Source organism: Hypomesus transpacificus, chromosome 8, assembly GCF_021917145.1.
Source record: "Hypomesus transpacificus isolate Combined female chromosome 8, fHypTra1, whole genome shotgun sequence".
NCBI classification, from domain to species: domain Eukaryota; kingdom Metazoa; phylum Chordata; class Actinopteri; order Osmeriformes; family Osmeridae; genus Hypomesus; species Hypomesus transpacificus.
Genome location: NC_061067.1, coordinates 1756696 through 1779547, shown reverse-complemented (window position 1 = coordinate 1779547; position 22852 = coordinate 1756696). Strand labels below are relative to the sequence as shown.

The 22852-nt window shown below is 49.2% G+C and overlaps 1 protein-coding gene across 3 annotated transcripts in view; it reads left to right on the top strand.

The window, feature by feature from the left end:
- The first annotated feature begins 6804 nt into the window (after positions 1–6804).
- Positions 6805–22852, top strand: part of LOC124469940 (collagen alpha-1(XVIII) chain-like) — a 33705-nt gene continuing 17657 nt past the window's right edge. For all 3 annotated transcript variants that reach the window (XM_047023511.1, XM_047023510.1, XM_047023509.1), the window contains exons 1-2: positions 6805–6967; positions 7055–7131. In XM_047023511.1, the coding sequence (XP_046879467.1) occupies positions 6957–6967; positions 7055–7131 (88 nt within the window). In that variant the 5' untranslated portion in view covers positions 6805–6956. The remainder of the gene's footprint in view (positions 6968–7054; positions 7132–22852) is intronic.

The window sequence follows — 22852 nt, the reverse complement described above, 5'->3', positions numbered from 1 at the left end:
ATACACACACAGACCGTACTGTGGGCGCTGCACGCAACACACACAGCTACACACACACAGTAACTATAGAACCCTGTTGACGGTCAGTGCTGTCTCCCTGGCCAGAGGCTGTCCGCCCCCAGGTGTCCTGGAGGTGACCTTCGTCATGTGATCAGTGTCTGGACTTCATGAGCAGGTCTGCAGGGAACAGCAGAGCATTTACGAGGTGAACTGATATTCCCCGGACCGGCCGACCAGCTGGAGAAGCTGAGAGCTGGGCATAGAGCCCTCTCAGGGGCTGGGCAGGGGGCCCTCTCAGGTCAGGTGAGATGCTGGATCTTTTCATGCTCTCTGTACCGGAGCTGGTGGTGGTGCTGACAGGACTTGTGATGCCTGTGAATGTGTCCCCTCTCTGCATGTTGGTTGGGGTTAGGGTCAGGGTTGGGGTCAGGGTTGGGGTCAGGGTTAGGACCAGGGTTGGGGCTTGGGTTAGGGTTAGACGTTGGCACACACACACACTGCACTTATACACACAAACATATGAACAGCGCTCACACACACACACACACCCACATATACACTCAGCCTCTTCAGCACGGGGGCCAGCGATACAGTAGCGTCCCAGATGGAAAAGCCTTGTGTGTGTGTGTGTTAACCCACGCTGACTGCCTCTCCAGACCCAACACTTCCTGACGTCCTCCCGCAGCTTCCTGTCCGAGGTGGGCTGGGCGCCCCTGCACACACACACGCACACACACGCACACACACACACACACGCACACACACACACACACACACACATGCACACACAATCTGGCTAACACTCATTGGTCAGCAGAACAACATGGAGCTACTACTGAACGCTGCTGTTAATATTGACAGGAAGTTCAATCTAAAGTGACTGGCTCATTACCCTGAGCTGCCACATCAAAGCTGTTGTTTAAATAGCGGACACACACTGTTCCCCTTTCCTGCTGTGCTCTCTGTGTGTGTGTGTGTGTGTTTGCTCACAGTAGCAGTTTGTCTAAAGACCCCCTGAGGGGATCCTAACCCCCCTTAGATCCATTGATATGGACCCAGAATCCCTGCCTACACACACACACACAGACACACTGCCTCGTTCCTGTCCTGTTGCTGGGGTGGGGGTGGTTGTTTCCATCGAGGGTGACGTCATGACTGGGGTTCAGAGATAGCGACTGTCCTGTCTGTCCTCTGTGGAGGATAGTTGCATTCCCCTCACATAACCCTGACCCCAACCCTGACCCTGACTCTGACTCTGCCCCAGTCTGGTCCTCACAACATCTGCCCCAGTCTGGTCCTCACAACATCTGCCCCAGTCTGGTCCTCACAACATCTGCCCCAGTCTGCCCCCTTAGAGGACACACACAGCCCACACATGTGAGAGGAGGGCTTTATGAGTGTTAAGAGATGTTCTCTAACTGGACCCACATGGATGCCTTGTCAAACAATAGCAGGCACAGGCTCTCGTTTGATCTGTAGAGGAGGAAGGAGAGAGAGGGAGTGGGAGGGAGAGAGACTAGGAGGGAGAGAGACAGAGAGAGAGAAAGAGAGAGAGAGACTGGGAGGGAGAGAGACAGAGAGAGAGAAAGAGAGAGAGAGACTGGGAGGGAGAGAGACAGAGAGAGAGAAAGAGAGAGAGAGACTGGGAGGGAGGGAGGGAGAGAGAGAGTAGGAGGGAGAGAGGGAGAGAGTTCCAGTGGTAATAATTACTGGTCTTGTCCATACTTGGCATCAAAAGCAGGAGAGCTGGACGAGACTTATAGCGTAGGTCACAAATCCACACATTGTTATCAGATATTATTTAGAATGAATGAATACATGATGACAGCAGTGTCTCCTTCGCACACACCTCCCAAGTGACTTGTTTTCCATGGTCAGAAACATCAATCGTGCAGGAAATACTGTCCTTGTTATCCTGTAAACTTATATCCTGGAACTCTGCCCAGCAACAAGACATTAGAACAATGAGCTCTCTCTCTCTCGTGTTGAGGAGAGGCAGTGATGTGTCTGTAACAGTAGGCCTGGACAGAAGGCCTACTCAGAAACCGTGTGTGATGATTTCCACTTCTTTCTCGACAAGCGAATGTACACACTTTGTGTGTTTGTGTGTGTGTCATGGAACTTGGTTGTCACCATGGAGATGAGAGGTCATCCATACCGTCACAATCAAAACATTACGATGCTCAAGGCCTCTCTGTATGAGTGTGTCTGTGTGCCTGTGTGTGAGAGTGTGTCTGTCTCTCTGTGTCTGTGTGTGCGTGTGACAGTGCGTGTGACGGTGCGTGTGCGTGTGTGCGACTGTGTGTGTGTGTGTGCGACTGTGTGTGTGTGTGTGCGACTGTGTGTGTGTGTGTGTGTGCGACTGTGTGTGTGTGTGTGCGACTGTGTGTGTGTGTGTCCACATACATATGTGTTGGCTGAGGTGACTGGTCAGGGAACAGTGTTGTTTTCTCAGTCCTGGCAGTCAGCTCACGCTGCCTCCACCCTGCCTCCACCCTGCCTCCACCCTGCCTCCACCCTGCCTCCACCCTGCCTCCACCCTGCCTCCACCTGGACCAAACATCCACACAAGTCTGATCTCTCAGACAATCATGTCTTTCAGGAAGTAGTGTATTTTATGTTAGCTGTTTTTTGCGTTTGTAAAATTCCTTCCAGCTGCCGTTTTGAAGATCTAGGTAATGGGGTTAGTCTAATGTGAGAGAGGCAGATTCAACCTTGAAGTTTCAAGAAGTAACTGATGTGGAATCTTATTATCTACCTTCTGACGGTCGTCTGTTTCATAACAGAAATATGTCCATGAGAATCCTTACATGGTTTAGGAAAAGTGAATATACCGTTTTGTTAAACAAACCTGTACAAATCCAATTCAGACGGTTGATTCAAAGTTGTATCACTGACCGGCCAACTCTGCTACCTTATGTGAAATAGAATGAGTGACCCTTCATGACTGCAGTCATTACAATAAACGATCTGATTTCAAAACTTTAAATACATCTTGTTCTGGGTCTTCAGGAGCCCAAACCCAGCTTCTAACTTTTGTGTTTCTTGTAAAAGGAGGATGTGAAAAGTTTCAGTCAAGCTGAAATTGGACCACGCTGTCAGAAAGGAAGTGAGGTGTTAGGGAGTTCAGCTTGGAGCCCTGCCTGAACCCCCTCCTCTCCTCCTCCTCTCCTTACTTAATCCTTCTCCTCCTCTCTTCCTTTCTTCTTCCTCCTCTCTCCTCCTTTCTTCCTCCTTCTCCTCCTCCTCTCTTAACTCTCCAAAGCCCTGAGGAGGTAAAAGGTAAAAAATAAAGATGTTTTTGAAAACAAACGGCTCCAGAGAGGCTTAAATGTTGCGCAGAGTTTTGTGAGGGAAACCAGTGAATATTTGTCCTGTTTTCCTCTGAGGGGAGCGTGCCAGAGGCAGAGTGGACCTTCTGCCCTGCCTGGCTCCATGTTTTCCTCAGCTCCAGTGGAACGGGCTCCGGGCAGCGAGGGGAACCTTCCCCTCCAGAGGTCACATCTCTGCAGCTCTGAAGCTGCAGACGTGCTCATGGGGTCAGAGGTCACATCTCTGCAGCTCTGAAGCTGCAGACGTGCTCATGGGGTCAGATATCAGACAACACACCTGGGGATCAGTCTGGTGCTGTGTGATTGTGTGTGTGTCAGCATATATGAGTGTGTGTGTGTGTGTGTGTTTGTGTGTGCATCAGCATGTGTCTGCATATATGCTCCTCCTCCTCCAGCACCCAGGCCTGCAGCTGCAGAGCCCAGCCCAGGATGAATGGACAGAGTCTGGCTGCTGCCAGCGCGTGCTCCCCTGATCCCCTCCATTACGTCAAGGAGCTCTGCTCCCTTCTCTTCCCCCCCCCTCTCCCTCACTCTACTGTACATCCACCCCTCTCCAGCCCACTCTCTCCCTGTCTCTCCTCCCCTCTCTCCCTCCCTGCTTCCCCTCCTTCCCTCTCCTCCCCTTTTTCTCCCTCCCTCCCTCCCTCCCTCCCTCCATTCCCTCTCTCTCTCTCTCTCTCTCTCTCTCTCTCTCTCTCTCTCTCTCTCTCTCTCTCTCTCCCTCTCCCTCCCTCCCTCCCTCCCTCCCTCCCTCCCTCCCTCCCTCCCTCCCTCCCTCCTCTCCTCCATCCCTCCCTCCCTCCCTCAGCAGAGTAAGTGTCTAAGTTAACCTGGCTTTAAAAGGCTCTCTAACTACACTGGCTGAACTCCCTGCTGTCGTCAGAGGCTGCTATCTCTGCTGTCTACTCCTTCCTCTCTGAGAGCTCAGCCCGCCAGCAGACACACATCACCTGCTTGCACAGTTAGGAAACTAGAAACCAATGTACAGAGGGAGATTTGAACCTGTGACCTCATGATCCACTGATCTATACCCATCGCTGCTGAGCTCTAGTAACAGTCTCCCTGGGAACCGTTCAACAAGGCATCACCCCTGGCAACCCAGGCAGTCCAGCCCTTCAGACCAACCAACACCCTGACTGGCCAAAATACTTTTCCTCAAGATGCTATCTGGTACTAAAAAAGGACATACTCAAATTTGCAGAAAAAAATACCTGGAATTTATTTAAAATGTTATTTCACATTTGTGTTTAACAGAAGAAAGAGACATGTTTAACTAGACAATCATCTTCCCCCTCAAGCTGGTGTCTTTAACATGGCATCTTCTGGAAACCCAGACTGAGTTGGCAGCTCTTCCTACAAGAGGCACTTGTTAGTGTTGTCTGACTGCAGATACACCAACTATAATTACACCTCTTATCTGGTATGGGTGGGGGGACGCTTCAATGAGTGTGTGTGTGTGTGTGCTGGGTCTCTGGTTCAGAGAGCATGTAGAAAATGCAATCTCTCTCTTCTGGTCTCCCTCTCTCTCTCTTTCCTGTTATCGCTCTCTCTTCTGGTCTCTCTCTCTCCTGGTCTCCCCTCACTCTCTCCTGGTATCCTTTGCTCCCCTGTGAAAACCCATACATGGAGATCCACCACACACACCTTGTGTGACCTCAGCTTTTCCCTCAAGGTCTCTCTGTCGGTGGGCTGGTCTGAGGTCCGCTCGTAGGTCTCTCTGTCGGTGGGCTGGTCTGAGGCCCACCCGTAGACGTGTACCAACATGCCTCGCTTGGTTCTGCCTATGCCAGGGGTAGGCAACCCTGGTCCTAGATAGCCACTGTCCTGCATGTTTTAGATGTTTCCCTGCTCCAGCACACCTGATTCAAATGATTGGGTCGTTATCAAGCTCTGTGGAAGCCGGGTAATGACCATTCATTTGAATCAGGTGTGCTGGTGCAGGGAAAAATCTAAAACCTGCAGGACAGCGGCTCTCTAGGACCAGAGTTGCCTACCCCTGGCCTGTGCTCAGCCTCTGTGCCCTGAGGGGAAGGGGTTCTCCTCTGAAATCACTAAATACTCACAATCCTAACTGGAGCAAGATGGATACAATCCCAGAAGCCCTAGTGTAAAACACGGGTAGGATGTTGCACCTATGAGCTGGTGGTGAAGACAGTGTAGTAAGACTGTCTGGTTGTCTTACTGACTCACAGTAGTGGGGAAATGCTTGGAGACTAAGTTATGTCTGATATGAAGACAGTCATCATACCCAGACAGTAAGTCACCTGTCACAGCCCCCGGCAAGCTCTCCCAGTACCCCCCCCCCCCCCCCCACACACACACACATCCAGTAACCCCCTCTAAATAGTAGAAGTATGGATACTTGTGTAACAAATGTAAGGAGTGAAAGTAAAAAGTTGGCCGTAAAATAATTAGTGAAGTAAAGTAAAAAGAAAAATCTACTTCAGTACAGTAACTAGTTAACTACTAGTTAAACTAGTAGTTCCCATCTCTGCTTGAAAGCTTTGTGTAATCAGACTCTGACAGCATCACCTAGCCTAGTGAATGTGACTGCTATCACTCTGTTCCCCCTTCTGAGGAGGAGACAGGGGTGAGACAGGGGAGAGATATAGAGGAGGAAGACGAGCTACAGAGCTGACTGTTTGCTTGAGTGCCAAGGTCTGATCTTCCAGACCTTCTAACAGGAATTTGAACAGATAGTGTTCTACAGTTCCCCTTAACGCTGAAACATTGTCACCCAAAACAGGAGACTGTATTTACAGTGAAAGTGGTTTACTCTCTCCCAGTTCCAATTACATTCACACTCTGTCATGTCTGAACAGAAACATGGTGTGTTATGAAATCCCTGATGCTAAATGTGTCTGGTGTGGATGAGAGAGGATGAGTTGTCAGTGATGCTGGTGTCTCTTTCAATCATGCTGAGAATGTAATAGTTTGGAATGAACCCTCAACCTTCTCCTACAGATCCCACACCTTATCTCCTTCTACACAAATCGTTTCTACTTCAATAGACCTTCTTGCTCATGCCTTCAGAAATAGACATTCCTGAATCTGATAGCACAGATGTTTTGCATGAACCTTGGGCAGTATTCTTGCAAACTTGCAAAGCATCATCGTTCTCAATTTCAAGGCCACGTTGGGACTTTTTAAATAAAGGAAGGGATCTCTGAAATATCTGCTTTACTTAAAAGGAGGGATTTTTTCCCCTGAACTGCATTAATTTTGTATCCAGAGTAGCGATATTTGACGGGAGGGTTGGATCGAGCGGTGGTCCATGGAGAGCGCCTGCGAGGAGTCAGGTTTCAGTGTTTGAGGACCGCTCGAGCCTGGAGCACTGTAGCTGTCTTTGTTTCGATTGGAACCGCAGCAAAACCGAGTGAGTAAGTGAGAGAGAGGGAGTGAGAGAGGAGAGAGAGAGAGAGAGAGAGAGAGAGAGAGAGAGAGAGAGAGAGAGAGAGAGAGAGAGAGAGAGAGAGAGAGAGAGAGAGAGAGAGAGAGAGAGAGAGAGAGAGAGAGTGAGAGAGTGAGGGGGAGAGAGAGATATTTTAAAACGGGTGAGAGCGGGCTCCATCTCTTACCACTATCCCAAGTTACAAAGGGGAATTTTGTGCGGATTTATCGAAGATGACCTCAAGGTAAACGCGTGCGCATTTCACGCACTGTAGTATTATCATGAATCGTTGTTTTTCGCTATTCTGAACCTTAACTTTGTTTAATCGCAGCCTTGCACCCTGGTCTATTGGTATACATCTGCTCCTGTGGTATTGCCGACTGTCGACTGCATATGAACCTCTGGAAGGTATGAAACAAATATTTACATGTTCCCTTTCTGCTGAGTGTGGATGCTGCTGAATCATGGTTAACGTGTGTCGCACAGAACTTGGGTTGTGCATTGCAGTTATGGGGAGTTTAGTTGCGTTTAATTACTGTTTATTCTCTGGATGTATCATGCACGTTGCGCTCGCGTTTCAGTGCTTATATAGAGACTACATTGCGTGAGTTTATACCTTAAATTCCAAATACTAGTGCCATTCAGAGACGTGCATTAAACAGCTGTTTTGGCTGCCTGGCAGCGTGCAGCGGCGCGCGCCATAGCATCGATCAACACGTGTGACATCGCGCGTGCCCATTCTGGATAATATTGATTGTGACAGCGAGACCTCTTGGCTCAGCTCTCTCATAGCTTAGAGCCACGTACTTATAGTTTAGACTGATCATAATGTTCGACATCCACGACTACGTCTGAGCGTGTTCATAAACTATAAAGGTGGCCTGCGTTAGCTGCAACTGCAGTGGGCCACCCACGCATCGTTTGTTGCGGTTTGCAGTGCGCCCAAGTTTACGAATATCGTTCACAGCCGGTGAAGGGTCTGAAGTAATACTATGTCAACTGAAAACGGTTTTTATTGGTCATATTTCGCTTCAGCGTCAGCTAAGGTTAATGTCAGGTTGTTGTGGGGTTCACTCTGTGAGAGGTGAGGTTTGATGGACAGGTCACTTACCAGGCATGCCACCCCGCGTCAGCGCAAAGGAATTCAGATGATCTGGACGTTCTAATGACCTCTTGGAGACAACATCACAATGGCTCCTTTGTTTTGACCCCATTCAACGATATAGAACTGCACTGTTCTATATCGTCAATCACAAACTCATCTTTTAACAGCTCTGTCATTTCAGGAGATGTAAACTTTGTGGCTCGTGCTCAAAGGCAAAGAAAAACACATTTCTTTTTATTAAAACAATGTCGTTAAATTGCTATGGAAAATCGCTTTTTGACTGAGGAGAATTTAGGGAGGAAAAACTGATTTAATTTCCCAGTTTCCTCCCGCCTGCTCTGTACAGTAGACCCCGTGGAACCGGGACAGTTCTTTGTCTTTCTGCCATTTCCATGAGCCTCTAAGAGCTGTGATGATTCACTCTGAGGAGAGGAGAAAAAGGCAAGCAGCGTTCTCCAAATGGATAGATCATCGGGGACAAATATTTCCAGGCACTTCAATGCAGTAGGCTAAATATTCTTAAAAACAGACCTGTCACCATAGAAACCACCCATGTCTGTGTATTTGTTGAAATTAAGCCACTGCTGGCTTCACATGCTTCTCTTTCAGTGGAATTTGGAGCTTTGAGTTTTCAATTGAGATGTTTCTGAGATTGTTTGTTAAATAATAGATTCCAACAAAGCAGGGATGGATTTCGTGTCCAACCGGGAATACCTGAGAGTTTCTCCATTTGTTGTTATTTGTTTGCGTTGTGAAGACCTCATTAAACCGTCCCTTGCGGGATTCTCACACGGAGGTTCGTCGGTGTGTAAAAGCTCGTTAATCTGGGGTATAAAAGCCACAGCCAGACACACGTCATTTGCCTCAAGGAACAGACCTCATGTCTCACCTGTGATTCAGCATTTTTACAAGATTGCATTACTAATTAGTTTTGCATTCGTTAATAATAACGACTACACTGTAATTACATTGTCCGTTTTGATTCTTTAATGTGCTGAGATTACATAAACAACTTAAACAGATTGAGTTGATTTACTTTAAGGCTCAGCGGGCACTGTGAAATGTTCGATCCTTACGGCAATCACGTTTGACCGTAGTTTCTGGTAATGACAGAGGAGCGGTGCTGGAGGTGGAATGTCGCAGTCTGCTCACACAGCGCTCTCTCTCCAGCTGCCGCACACATGGCACACATTCTCTGTAATCGGGACAAGTGACAACAGAACATTTCCAACCGACAGCCGAGCCAAACAGGTGAAGAGATATCAACAAAAGACACGTCGATGCATCTCAAAGCTTTGTAGGCGTACAGTCTCATTTAGATCTAAGATTTTAACTGTCGCACTGTGTCGCCCTCAACACCTCTAATCGCACCTCTGATCGTTGTTTCTGTTCTATACCTTCTACATGCGCTATTTGCTCTGGATAACAGCGTCTGCTACATGAATTAAGTGTAGCCTAAGTGCAATGGAAGACAGGCACGTCACTCTGAAGGCATCAGCAGCAGTAAAGTGTGTTGTTTTAACAGTGTCTAATGATGATGACGAGGGGAAATTACAGCTCAGTCTTACAAGGCTGAGGCCAGGGTAACCACAGCAACCGGGCATGAGTGTCATTCATAAACCTGGGAAGGATGATGCGTGGTTGACGTGTGTTTGTGTGTTTGCATGTGTGTTTGTATATGTTGTGTTCTTTTCGTGGTTTCAAGGTTACAGTCTTGTTTTATGCTGTAATGCCAGTTCCAAGACCATCACACCAACAACTGGATATTATGTTTGTCTTAGAAAGAAGAACATGAATAAATGAATGGAGGGATGGATTGATGGAGAGAAACTTCTCAGCCTCAGGTTATATCTGCTGCCTTGTACAGTAACATCACCTCCTGGACCCAGTCCATTAGGAGGGAGAGGGAAAAGGCCAGTCACTTATCCAAATCTAAACATTAAACTGTTTCACCAGCATTTACAACAGGCAAGGCATCATCTCTGAGGATATTTATAGGTTTGTGTAAATATGTACAAAACGCATTCCTCTTCTTTTGTAATGACATGAGGATAGAATACAGCTGCTATGTGTGTGACATCATACCATGAGTGTGTTTTGTCATGCTAGTTTAGCAGTTGTTAGTATTCCTCGTGCGTTTTGACTGTGTATGTTACAGACGTGGTCTTGCAAGTTCTTTCAGAGTTTTCCGGACCGTGTTCATCCTTCACCAAGAATCGAACACGTCATCTCTGACTTCCCAAGCGCGACCACTACCAGCTACGGCAAAGAAAAGCTAGCCATTTCATGACGTGGGTGGCAAATTACATACTTGAGGAGTGAGTTTCACAGATTCACACCAGCTACACTCATAGGCTGAAATCACAGGGGGGACAGGGGGGACACAACCCCCCCATCCTGGGAAAAATATGATTTGTCCCCCCCAATAAATCACTGTAAACATAACTATGTTATTTCAATAATATTAGTAATATGCAATGAAGTCACTTTGCTGATTATGGACACAATGGCGCTTCTTTAATGTGCTGTGTTACAGCAGTAATCAGAATCAGAAAATTGGTGTCCCCCTCACGAATTGCTCTTGAGAAAATGTCATACAATTGTCCCCCCTAAAGTTGATAGCAGATTTTTGCCACTGGCTACACTAGCATGCTACATTCATGCTGCGTCACGCTACGTTCATGCTACGTGCAGCTACGGTTATCATAGGGATGGGTGGAGCTCATGTTTAGAGCATCTGAACGCCGATCAAAGTTCCGATTTCAGGTTCAAATCCCCCCTGTACGTCACTAAGGAATAAAGGGGAATAAAAGCGCCTGATAAAACGGAATTCATCCGTCCTAAAGTCATGTGACTGCAGCCCTGAGGCCTCGTCTGGCAGCATGCAGCTGAGGTCCGGGGTGGTGGTTTCCATGGTAACGCTAGCATCCTGGCGGTGGTTTCCATGGTAACGCTAGCATCCTGGTGGTGGTTTCCATGCTAAAGCTAGCATCCTGGTGGTGGTTTCCATGCTAAAGCTAGCATCCTGGTGGTGGTTTCCATGCTAACGCTAGCATCCTGGTGGTGGTTTCCATGCTAACGCTAGCATCCTGCTGGTGGTTTCCACGCTAACGCTAGCATCCTGGTGGCTTCTCCCTGCAGGAATTTACTAACAGGAAGCTGAGAGAACACCCCACTATGATCCGCAGTGTCTGTATTTAGACAGACGTTGTTGGGTGAGATAGATGACCCTCCACAACACATGTAACCAGGAAGGAACCAAAACACAGGAAGAGAAGAGGGGAATGCCTAAAGGCCTAGGCTCTTCTGACCGGGTCCAGCTGTTATATCGATAAACACCATCAGCTCACAAAAAACAAAAAAAAACATCCTTTTATGTGGTTGAGTTATGGTTTCTGAATAGCAAAATTAAGGAAATGTTAATGATTACCACAACCCTAACTCAGCAAGTTACTTCACTGCTTTCAGTGTATAATTAGTCATTTAGAACTACAGTGAATTACACTAAACTACAAAGCAAAACATGAACTTCCAAACTGGCTATTGCACTGGTACCCTTTCACCCACAACTAATCTTCTGATGTCATAGGAAGTCCTGCGCAAAAATTGAGCCAGGTGTGTGTAATGTTTCGCCAGTGGCGGACTGTTTACAATCCAAACTGATGTGCCAGAAGACTGTGCACTTGTGAACAGGCGGAGACATTTGCAGTCTTATGTGCAGATTTTGAATGAAAGTATTACCGCCTGTCCATAATTAAACAACCTCTCCTGTCTTTAATGGAAAAAAAACGAACAAACACAAGGTGCTTTTAATGGACTATTCTCTCGATAACAACTCTTTGTTCTCAAATTCTCTAAAGACCACTTACGGGTTACATCATTTCATTAATCTCAATTAAGCTCTTGTATCTTTTCCATCAAAGAGCTTCTCTCTTGTTTGGCCAGCAGCCAGCAGTCAGAAGGCTTTGATGCACAGTTTTTTTTTCAGTAATTCGGAGGACATGTGCCGAGTCAAACGGCTTGGATGTTTGTTTTTCATGCGGGGCCAATGGCGTGTGTCCTGGCGTGGCACCATAGCGACCAGGAGGGAGAAAACAGGACAAGGTTATTTATAACGGGCTGGAAAACGTCCGTCAGATAGGAAAGACCTGGGAGACACGTGCCAGAGTCTGCTGTTGGGTCCAGGCTTAAGGTTAATGTTAGTGTTTGGGACAGACAAGGGCACCGCCAGGAACTTTGGGCCCCATGAAAAAAAAAGAGAAGAAAAAGTTTATCATTTCTATTAGTTTAAAACAAATTGGGGGGCCCAAAAATCAGGCAGAATCGTCCTAACTTTTCCCCCCTATACTGCGGCCCTGGGACCGGAGAGGTCGATAGAGTTAGGACCAAGGTTAGGGCTCAGCTTAAGATAAAGGTCAGGTCTAGGGTGTGTATCGCTGTGTGTCTGGGTCAATAATAAGCACGTTGTGTGTCTAAGTTGATTTCTGTCACCATCCTCCACTTTGATCTCTGCTTGTTTGGTCAGAGTCTTGGCTGAGACTATGTACACACCAGATAACAATGTTTGTTTCATTTTGGGTGGAGATAATGAGTCATTGTGGTTTCGTGTGGAGATTTTATAGGCTATCGTCCCATACACAACATCCCTGGGTCAGTCTGTCTGGAGGTAGCCTTCACCATCCCTGGGTCAGTCTGTCTGAAGGTAGCCTTCACCATCCCTGGGTCAGTCTGTCTGGAGGTAGCCTTCACCATCCCTGGGTCAGTCTGTCTGAAGGTAGCCTTCACCATCCCTGGGTCAGTCTGTCTGGAGGTAGCCTTCACCATCCCTGGGTCAGTCTGTCTGGAGGTAGCCTTCACCATCCCTGGGTCAGTCTGTCTGGAGGTAGCCTTCACCATCCCTGGGTCAGTCTGTCTGAAGGTAGCCTTCACCTCCCTGGGTCAGTCTGTCTGAAGGTAGCCTTAACCATCCCTGGGTCAGTCTGTCTGGAGGTAGCCTTCACCATCCCTGGGTCAGTCTGTCTGGAGGTAGCCTTCACCTCCCTGACTCTGGCCCTCACAGCTGCCAGGCTGGGCCTGGGAAAGAGGGTCCTACACTAATCTCTGCCCCCAAGCAAGCTGTGCTGCTTCTCTAATGATTAGTACGCTGTGTGTGGTTGCTGTTGGGTTTAGAACAGAGAGAAAGAGAGAAAGTGAGAGGTTGAAAGAGAGAGATGAAGAAAGACAGAGAGATAAAGAGTAAAACGAGAGAGAAGTTGAGAGAGGTTGAGAGTATGTGCAGCTGGAGGACAGCTGTGTTGTTTGTGAGATGTGACAGTGTACCGTCGAGTCACTTCCTGAAAGCTCATCGCAAAGAGAATCAACAGTTTGCTCTTAATTCTCCCCCATTCCCCCTTCTGTCAGCCTGAAAAAACAAAGAACAGATATTTCCTTTCTTTCAGACTCTATCGTATTCCTTTCTCTCTACTTCTTAATTGGCAGAAACACTATAAACAGTGAAACTGACTCTGTGGGAAAGTGACCCCGATCCCAGATCTGAGGAGTTATCGGTCATGTGTCCTGTCTCACAGCCAGGCCCCGTGCCATAGCCGTCGGCCTGAAACTCAATCAAATCACGCATTCGGTCAGGCTTCCTGCACATACACCAGGGTGAACAATGCTGTCACCACACTTTCACAACCATGCAACTGTGCATGTCTGTGTATGTGTGAGTGTTTGTGTGAGTGTGTCTAAATGAATCTATTACCGACTCCCTCAGCCGGTGGAAACAGGCAGATCCCCAAGCCCCCAAAGCCGACAAACAGAGAAAATAACGATCCTAAACGTAGATGAATTACTGTAAATGCTGTTCTGCTTACCAGACATCACCCACAGTGGAGTCACGGGAGCTCTGCCAGAGCATGGCAGGGCAGAGCAGGATGGGGCTGGATGGGGCTGGATGGGGCTGGATGGGGCTGGATGGGGCTGGATGGGGCAGGATGGGGCTGGATGGGGCTGGATGGGGCTGGATGGGGCTGGATGGGGCTGGATGGGGCTGGATGGGGCAGGATGGGGCAGGATGGGGCAGGATGGGGCTGGATGGGGCTGGATGGGGCTGGATGGGGCTGGATGGGGCTGGATGGGGCAGGATGGGGCAGGATGGGGCAGGATGGGGCTGGATGGGGCTGGATGGGGCTGGATGGGGCTGGATGGGGCTGTGGGTTTAGCCTGGTGCCGGGGAGGGGATCTGGCGGGTAAACGGGGGTATCTGACAGTCTGATCTAACCATCCTTCACTCAATAATGTATCCATTTTGTAGAGACACTCATAGACACTTTTATCCAAAGCGACTTACAGTACACGGGGGATTTGAACCTGTGACCTCTTGAACAGCAATCAAATGAGTTATACCACTGAGCAGTATCCATTCCTTGTTTTGTAACATAATGTGACTTCATCTGTCCTTGGTCTCTGCTGTGTAATGGCTTCATCCCAGACGTTGTGAGCATGTCTTAGTGAAGGGGATCCAGGCTGGGGCATGTGGTTCTGTTTCCCCGAGTCTGAAGCTGAGCGGGGAGCTGGGACAGTCTGGTCTGAGTGAGCTGGGTCCCTGTGGAGTTAGGAGGCTGGGTTCAGGGTCACTATGTCTGCGTTTTAAATTTGAGAAATGTTCACACTAATGCTTATATTACGTTAACTTTTGGTCACTCATCCACTCATCCAAAAGTAATATTCTGAATGGTAAGAATGATTTTTTTTAACCCACACAAACACATACTCCCGCTCCTTCAGTTACCCAACGGGGGAGTCTGGGTCATGAAGGTGTAGAACATCTTTACTCTGGAGAGGTTGTAAAGGAGGGACTATGACCTTTGACCTCTGGCTAGGGTTAGGGTTGTTTACGTCTGTGACAAGGGTGGACTTCTTTATTGAATCAGGAAGAGGAGGTGGGGTGTGTGTGTGTGTGTGTGTGTGTACGGTCTGCAGTAAACCAGACAGACATCTACTCAGGCAATCATCTTCTTCACTACCTTTTTAGTGTCTTCACGTTGCTGGTTTACGTCCTGGTGTCTTGACATTGCTGGTTTAGTCACTTAGCAGACGCTCTTATCCAGAGCGCCCTGGTGTCTTCACGTTGCTGGTTTACGTCCCGGCCGAAGGCAAGGATGGCTCAGGTCTCCTGCACGGTCTGGGATCAAAGCGCCGTCATGGTGGGTCTGCTGCTGTCCGCTACTCACAAAGGAGATTTACGAGCGTTAACGGCTACCGGCTAACAGGTATCTCCTGGGTTACGGCTTCCTGGACAGGAGTGATGACACGTTCTAAAACGTATCGACTTCAGAGCTGGCGGCCAGAGGTCGTCATCCTACACAGCAGGGTTTCGTTACCGGTTACCGGTCTCTCAGGGAGTTGTGAGATAAGAACCATCTGTTGGTGTAAAGGAGTCCACCCCCTGTGCAGTTCACAGGGAATCTTTCCTTTAGGCTCTGAAGGGTCTCAGTCACGGTTGGCAAGTATTGCACCCAAACTGTGTGGATTTGAATTTGAGACAAATCATTATAATTATAATTCTACATAGAGTTCCACTGCAGTGACACGCTGTCGTAAGTACCTGAGGCTGCCGTCCTCAGGGTCCTCTGCATGAGAGCGTTCAGAGCCATCCTGACCCCTGCTCGTCATCCTGACCCCTGACCCCTGCATCCTGACCCCTGCTCGTTATCCTGACCCCTGCTCGTCATCCTGACCCCTGCTCGTCATCCTGACCCCTGACCCCTGCTCTCTGAGCAGAGCAGCTATGGGGACAGAGAGAACTGCGTTAGGTTGGCTGTGGTTGTGATATTTTGAGCTTTAATTAAGACCTCTTGTGAGTCAATCAGAGAATCGAATAAATGAAAACATGTTTTCTGGCTGGGGCCCAGGGTCTGACTGAGGCCTTTTAAGGATGTACTGAACTGTGTGTTCACTCCTGTTTTCCTGTTTTCTTTTCCCAAGAGTACATTTCAAATGTATGTGTAAGTACTCTAGATGAGCTGGAACAAGTATCTCATGACGAGTTTGACCTGCGATTGACCTATGACCTTGTGTGATGTGTGATCATGAGGTCGTTCGTCTCTCTGGTTGGAGGAAGGATGTGGGAGGATCTGCTCAAATGCTCTGACAAATCAAACGTCTTCAATTCACGACAATCATAACGCAGAGGAAAAGGAACATTAAAGTCCTGTAAGTGGATTGGACGAGCTCCATCCCACCTTCCCCATCCCTCTCCCTGCCTCCCTCCCCCCTCTCTCTCTCTCTCTCTCTCTCTCTCTCTCTCTCTCTCTCTCTCTCTCTCTCTCTCTCGCTCTCTCTCTCTCTCCCCCTCTCTCTCTCGCTCTCTCTCTCTCTTCCAGAGTGTCTATCAGAGCCAGGCCAGATGGTCTCTCTCTGGTCTTCAGAGAACATTATCCCCCCCACAGGAGTAACTTGGATAGCTACTGACCCTGTGTGTGTGTGTGTGTGTGTGTGTGTGTGAGCACGGTGATGAAAATAGACAGCTCCTCTGACTGTGGCGCTGAGCCAGGGAAGGTCTCCCTTCGCTGGAAAAGGAGAAAAAAAAGAACACATTAAGGATGTTCAACACAGGAGGAGGGAGGTTAAGGAGTTTTGAACGACTGCTGAAGACAAACCCCCGTGGAGGGAAGGCCCTGGTGGTGTTAGAGTGTACTGCAGGTCTCTCTCCCTCCTCCTCAGTCTGTCTCCCTCCCTTGCTTTCTCATTTGTTCTTTCTCTTTTTCTCTTTCTCACTGCTCTCTCTTCCTGTCAGTCACTCTCCCCTCCCTCCCTCCCTCCCCCCGCCCCCCTCTCTCTCTCTTCCTGTCAGTCATCCTCTCTCTCTCTCTTCCTGTCAGTCATCCCCTCTCTCTCTCTTCCTGTCAGTCATCCCCTCTCTCTCTCTTCCTGTCAGTCATCCCCTCTCTCTCTCTTCCTGTCAGTCTCTCCTCCCTCCCTCCCCTCCCTCCCTCCCCCCGCCCCCCTCTCTCTCTGATCCGTGGGGTGTTCACACTCTCTCTCCAGCAGCAGGACCCTGAGGGCAGGGTGTGTGGAGGCAAGCTGCCAAAGACAGGCAGCAGTTTCAGCGTGGCCTTCGTTTCCTCCGACACTTTGGTCCGAGTGCTGCCCCCCAGCTGCTCAAACACGGGAGGGGGGCTTCTGGAACAGCTTGCTGTTTACACGAGCCCCCCCCCCTGCCTGCCCCCCCCCCCTCTGCCCGGCCCCCCCTGCCCCCACCCCTTACCCCTTAGCCACTGTCATGTTCTATAGTCCTGTTCTACTGGTCGCATGAGGACCTCTCATGTTCTGAATTCTGACCTGCACTCTTGTAGTTGAGATATTATTGTTATTATCTTGCGCTGTGCCAGGTAAATAAAAGCCTGTCCTTGTCTATACTGTTAGAACTATACTATTCTATACTGTTATAACTATACTCTTCTAATCTGTTACAACTATACTCTTCTGATCCTTCTTCTTCTGCTGTACTTTCAACATGCACTATTTGTACGTATGTAAATGTGGTAGATGTTGGAGCGGTGCTGGGACCACCTGCACAGTCAGAGGTGCAGCTCCCACTCAGCAGAAGAAGCCCACCTTGTTCTGCATGAATGTTGGATACGACACAAGAATGTTCCCCCCTCTCCTTCCTCCTCCCCTTCAACCCTCCCCTTTCCCCTCTCTCCTCCCTCCCCCTCTCTCCTCCCTCCCCTCTCTTTTCCCCTCTCTCCTCCCTCCCACTCTCTCCTCCCTCCCCCTCTCCTTCCCCCTTCTCTCCTCCCTCCCCCCCTCTCCCCAAGAACCACCCGTCTCGCTCTGCCTGTCTGGGGGGCTCCTTCAATTTGTGTGTGCGAGTCGTGTGTGTGCGCGTGTGTTGTTGTGTGTGTACTTGAACCAGACTGCATATACTGGAAATACAACAGGAAAGAAAAGGACATTTCACTCCAGATATTTATACCCCCTCGTCCCTCACCCCTCGCCCCTCGTCCCTCACCCCTCTCTCAGAACCTACAGCCCCAGGACACAGGCTCCATGCTCTCTTGCTGTTCTCACCTGAGAGAGCTGCACCCCCAGCACACACAGCGCCCCTGCTCACCTGTCTGGGAAGACCAGCAGAACCTCCCAGGAAGCTTCACTAACGATGACCAGCAGAACCTCCCAGGAAGCTTCACTAACGATGACCAGCAGAACCTCCCAGGAAGCTTCACTAACGATGACCAGCAGAACCTCCCAGGAAGCTTCACTAACGATGACCAGCTCGTGGAACGAGGTGATGTCACTCGCTAGCGCCCCCTGACCACTTCCTGTCCAGAGGGCCCTCGGCACGACACGGCTGCCCTTGGTAATGGCCTTGTGGAAACTCCCTGGATCGGCCCTGTTCCCTGCTGACTGCTGATATGTGTCTGGCCCTGGAGGAGAGGGAGGGGTGGAGGGATCTGAACAGAGCTAGGGTGGGTCTTGGGTCAAATGAGGACTTGAAGGAACGACCAAGAGTGACGTGTTGTCTTTCAGGCCCCTCGAAGCTCTGATTGAGCCAAATCGTCGTTTTGGAGCTCTCACACACACACGTGCACACGTACATGCACACACACACACACACATGCACACGCACATGCACACCCCCACATCCCCACACTCTATGGAGAACAAATAAACCCACTGCTATGTGAATAGGTGAATCATAACCAGCTCCTCTCTGCAGCCAGATAGAGATCTCCAAATCTCCCCTTTCAGACACACAGAGCCACTTGCCCCAACCTGCAGTAAAGCATGATCGATGAAAACAGATTCTGACATCTCCACTTGTCATTTCTACTGTTTTCAGCCCATTTCATGCCACTTCAAGTCTTTCCAACGATGCAATGCTATAAATCTCGCCGGAAAAATACCCACCATCTCCCCAAAGGCCCGTAAACATGCCGAACGGAAAAAAAAAAGGAGTTCATTGTTCTGATGGATGTGGTGAGAATGACTGTGCTGAGGACGGGGAGAGGGAGCCTGTTAGTGTCCTGGCAGCGGGCCACAGTGTGGGTGAGACGTCCCCTTCAGATTCCTGTGAACATCTGGCTCTTTTCATACCCTCTGAACTTAAAGAGCTGTAAAAAAAACAAACTGCGTTATGTATTTCTCTGCTGCCTGGCGCTGTGGAGCGCGTGTTGTCAGTGTCACAACGGTTCTCGCTGACTCCTGCGGTGAAACATGTCCTCCCTCTTTATGATAGGAGCCCCAAGCCAGGCTGGTGGAGGGTCAGAGGGGGGTGCAGAGATAACACTCTCTCCAGGGAGGGAGGGGGGGGGGGAGTGTATTTGGCACTTTTACCAGTCTTTTAAATTAAACATGAATATCTGTACTTCTACTTGAGTGAAGGATGTGTGTAATTTTGCCAATTTTACCGGCTGTTCTTAGTTAAACAGATTTGTTCTGCATGCATGTCTGCACACACAGAACCTGGGGACTGATTTCTAAGAGACGCTAATCTTCCAGTCTTGTCTGTGGGACCTTCTATAGACGGTGTTTATATGGTAGCACGGCTTCACCAGGGCGTCCAGTAGCCCGTGAAGCTGTGACTGTAGCTCGTTCCTGGTCCCTAGGCTGATTGGACGGATGAGTGTTCGGTTATGGGCTTGCCTCTGCGTTTGGACCCAGTCACCCTGACACTCAGTATGTTCCAGTTCTGTCTTGCTTTGTAAACACGGCTTTCTCAACCATACGCTTGGCGGCATGGCGTGATTATAATTCCTCTGATTCGCGGGGTGGAATTCTGTATTTACTCTAGGATGAGGTTTCCTCAACACAGAACTAAGTACACCATTCTAGCTGAAATCACGTCCGTGAGCCAAGCACATTAATCCTGTGTTTCTGCCAGCGTGTACAGTATGCTAGCTACAGGCCGGACTCAGGAGGTGTTCATTCATCTCAGGCTAAGTGCTGTGAGCTTTTCATCAGGGTGAGTACATGTTTGCGTTAGCCTTAGCTAGCCGTTAGCCTTAGCTAGCCGATGCTCGTATTGACTCTGCTGTGAGTCGGCGCTAACAGACGAGCTTTGTGCTAACCAAGGGCCATCGCTCACCTGGCGGCCTGGATGTCAGCTGAGCACACAGACTGGGTTACCCCCGCCTCCTAATCCCCGCTCCGGCTGGCGTCGGACCTACGTGTGACTCAGACACATCAGTGACGAAGTCACGACAGACGTCGAATGGACGGAGGTTTCCTTTGACTGACTGCTCAGATGAAACACTAAACACAAAACAAGTCCCCTTTGAAGGCACGTGGAGACTAACATTATTACACCATGACATGACCCTTTGAGAGGAGTCGATCATCATGTGGTTTGACCACAAACCCTAGAACAGACTGAAGGCAACAATGAGCTTTTGAGAGACTTTTAAGTGCTAGGCTTTGTGTGCTTTTGACAGCCAGACGCTAATATTTTATGGACACATGAGTAAGTGGTTGTGTAATGTGGTTGTGGACTGGGTGTCTGTGTGTGAGTGCATATGGTTGTGAGTGTTTGTGGTTTTGTGTGTAAGTGGTTGTGCATATGTGTGTGGCCTGTATGTCTGTGTGTGTGTGTGTGACCCCCCCTCCTCCTCTATAGGGATGTAGGGCCTGGTGAGCATGCTTTCTCAAGCCAGATACTCACATGCACACACACGAATACGCATGTACACACACATGCACACTCCCACTCTGAGAATCTCTACCTGATGCATAGCGTGAGCCACAAGGTCCACCTCTGTCCTCACTCCTTTCTCGCCCAGACGGTCACCGAGGGCTCATGTGACACATGTGAGTCACTTGCATGAACCCAGAACATCGAGCTGTCTCATTTCATGTTATTGCTGTTGCATTCCATGTGCTGAGTGAGACTAATGAGGTCTTATGTGTGCCTCATTGAAGGTCTGGGAGATTGTTTTGTGTGTGTGTGGTGGTGTGTGTGTGTGGTGTGTGTGTGTGGTGGTGTGTGTGTGTGTGTGCATGTGCAGATGGCAGCAATCTTCTTGCTGCTAAAACAATGCAACGCAGAGGGACGTTTTGGGGAGAGAGAGATTACACACTCCTCAACACACGCAGGAGAAACGACACTCCAGGGAGACAGTTCAGGGAAGAGCTCAACACAAAACACTCCAGCATGCTGGAAGATATCCATGCAGACAGAATTACACACACATAGACAAACACACAAACACACAGACAAACACACACACACAGACACACACACAGATACACACACACAGATACACACACACAGATACACACTTGGGGTATGATAAATACATGCACACACAGGTCATTTGGTGTGCAGACACACACACACACACACAGACACCAAATAACCACCCCAGAGCCCAGACACCCGTAGGCTAGCACATCTGGACAGTTTACGCTGTCGATTGATATGTCACTCTGGTGGTTAAGTGGTCTTTGCCCTTGTTTCCGATGGAACTTACAGCTTTTACGGTCTGATAAAAGCTTGCAGGTATTTTCCAACCCTCTTGCAGATGCATCGTTACTGTATTGTTCATCTGATGCAGATTCCATAGCATGATGTCATCACTCAACACGGCAGGGTCTTAAAGGACGTCTGACTTGACGCTTACGTGTGACATTTATTTTTTATCCAAAGCAACGGATATGTGCAGCCGACCTGCTCAGAGACTGAAATGATGTCATATGCTGCCTTAAATGCTTCCTTGTTGTCCTGGTCCAATCAGGGGTCCAACCTCTACCTTTACCCAGAGATGTCATATCCTGCTCCTCATACCGTACTTTCCAGTTGCATCATGGGAACCTGTGTCTGCCAGAGCCTATGCATGCATCACCACCCTTCTCCAGCTGTTCAGTCAATGGCCAGCACATTTCTCCAGCTGTTCAGTCATTGGGTCTGGAGAGGGAACATCTGCAACCATAACTCAGCTACAATATTACACAGTACTGTGCAGAAAAAACAGCATTGTATCTTAAGTGCATTGATTAACACACACACACAGCACCAGCATTGGTCCTCAATGAGCGGGGGCTATGCTAGCACACACCTTTAGCACTGCTAGTGTAGCCGCGTGTGTGTGGTGAAACTCACTCCTCAAGTTATTAAGAGGCCATCCGCTTCAACAAATAGCTAGCTTTTAGTTGGCGTAGTTGGTAGTGGTGGCGCTTGGGAAGTCAGTGGTGGTGAGTTTGACTCCCCGTGGGAGCGGACGGAGGCCCGTACACCTCTGACGGAACTTGCAAGACCACGTCTGTTACACGAGCACAGTAAGAAGGCCATGCTATCGAGTTACTTGCTAGCACACACAGTAATACTGGTGTATGTGCTAGCATAGCCACCCCCATTGAGGACCAGAGATAGCGCTGTGTGTTAGCATAGCCACCCCCATTGAGGACCAGAGATAGCGCTGTGTGTTAGCATAGCCACCCCCCATTGGGGACCAGAGATAGCGCACTGTGTGTTAGCATAGCCACCCCCCATTGGGGACCAGAGATTGAGCTCTGTGTGTTAGCATAGCCACCCCCCATTGGGGACCAGAGATAGCGCTGTGTGTGTTAGCATAGCCACCCCCCATTGAGGACCAGAGATAGCGCTCTGTGTGTTAGCATAGCCACCCCCCATTGGGGACCAGAGATTGAGCTCTGTGTGTTAGCATAGCCACCCCCCATTGGGGACCAGAGATAGCGCTGTGTGTGTTAGCATAGCCTCCCCCTTAGAGAACCAGGGCCAGCGCTGTGTGTGTTAGCATAGCCACCCCCTATTGGGGTCCAGGGCTAGTGTTAGCTAGGCTTGTTTTACAGGAGCAGTCTGTAAGCAGCGCATGTGTTAGTCTTCGCTAATACCTTCCAGATGAGCATGGCTCTGTCCTGGTACCTTGACTCACAAAACACACGATTGTTCCATGAGCCTTCTCACTGATGAAGACCATGTGTGGAGGGGGAGTGACTGGCGTGTGTGTGTGTGTGGTGTGTGTGTGTGTGGTGTGTGTGTGTGTGGTATGTGTAATGCATAAAGGTGTCTCTGTGTGTGTT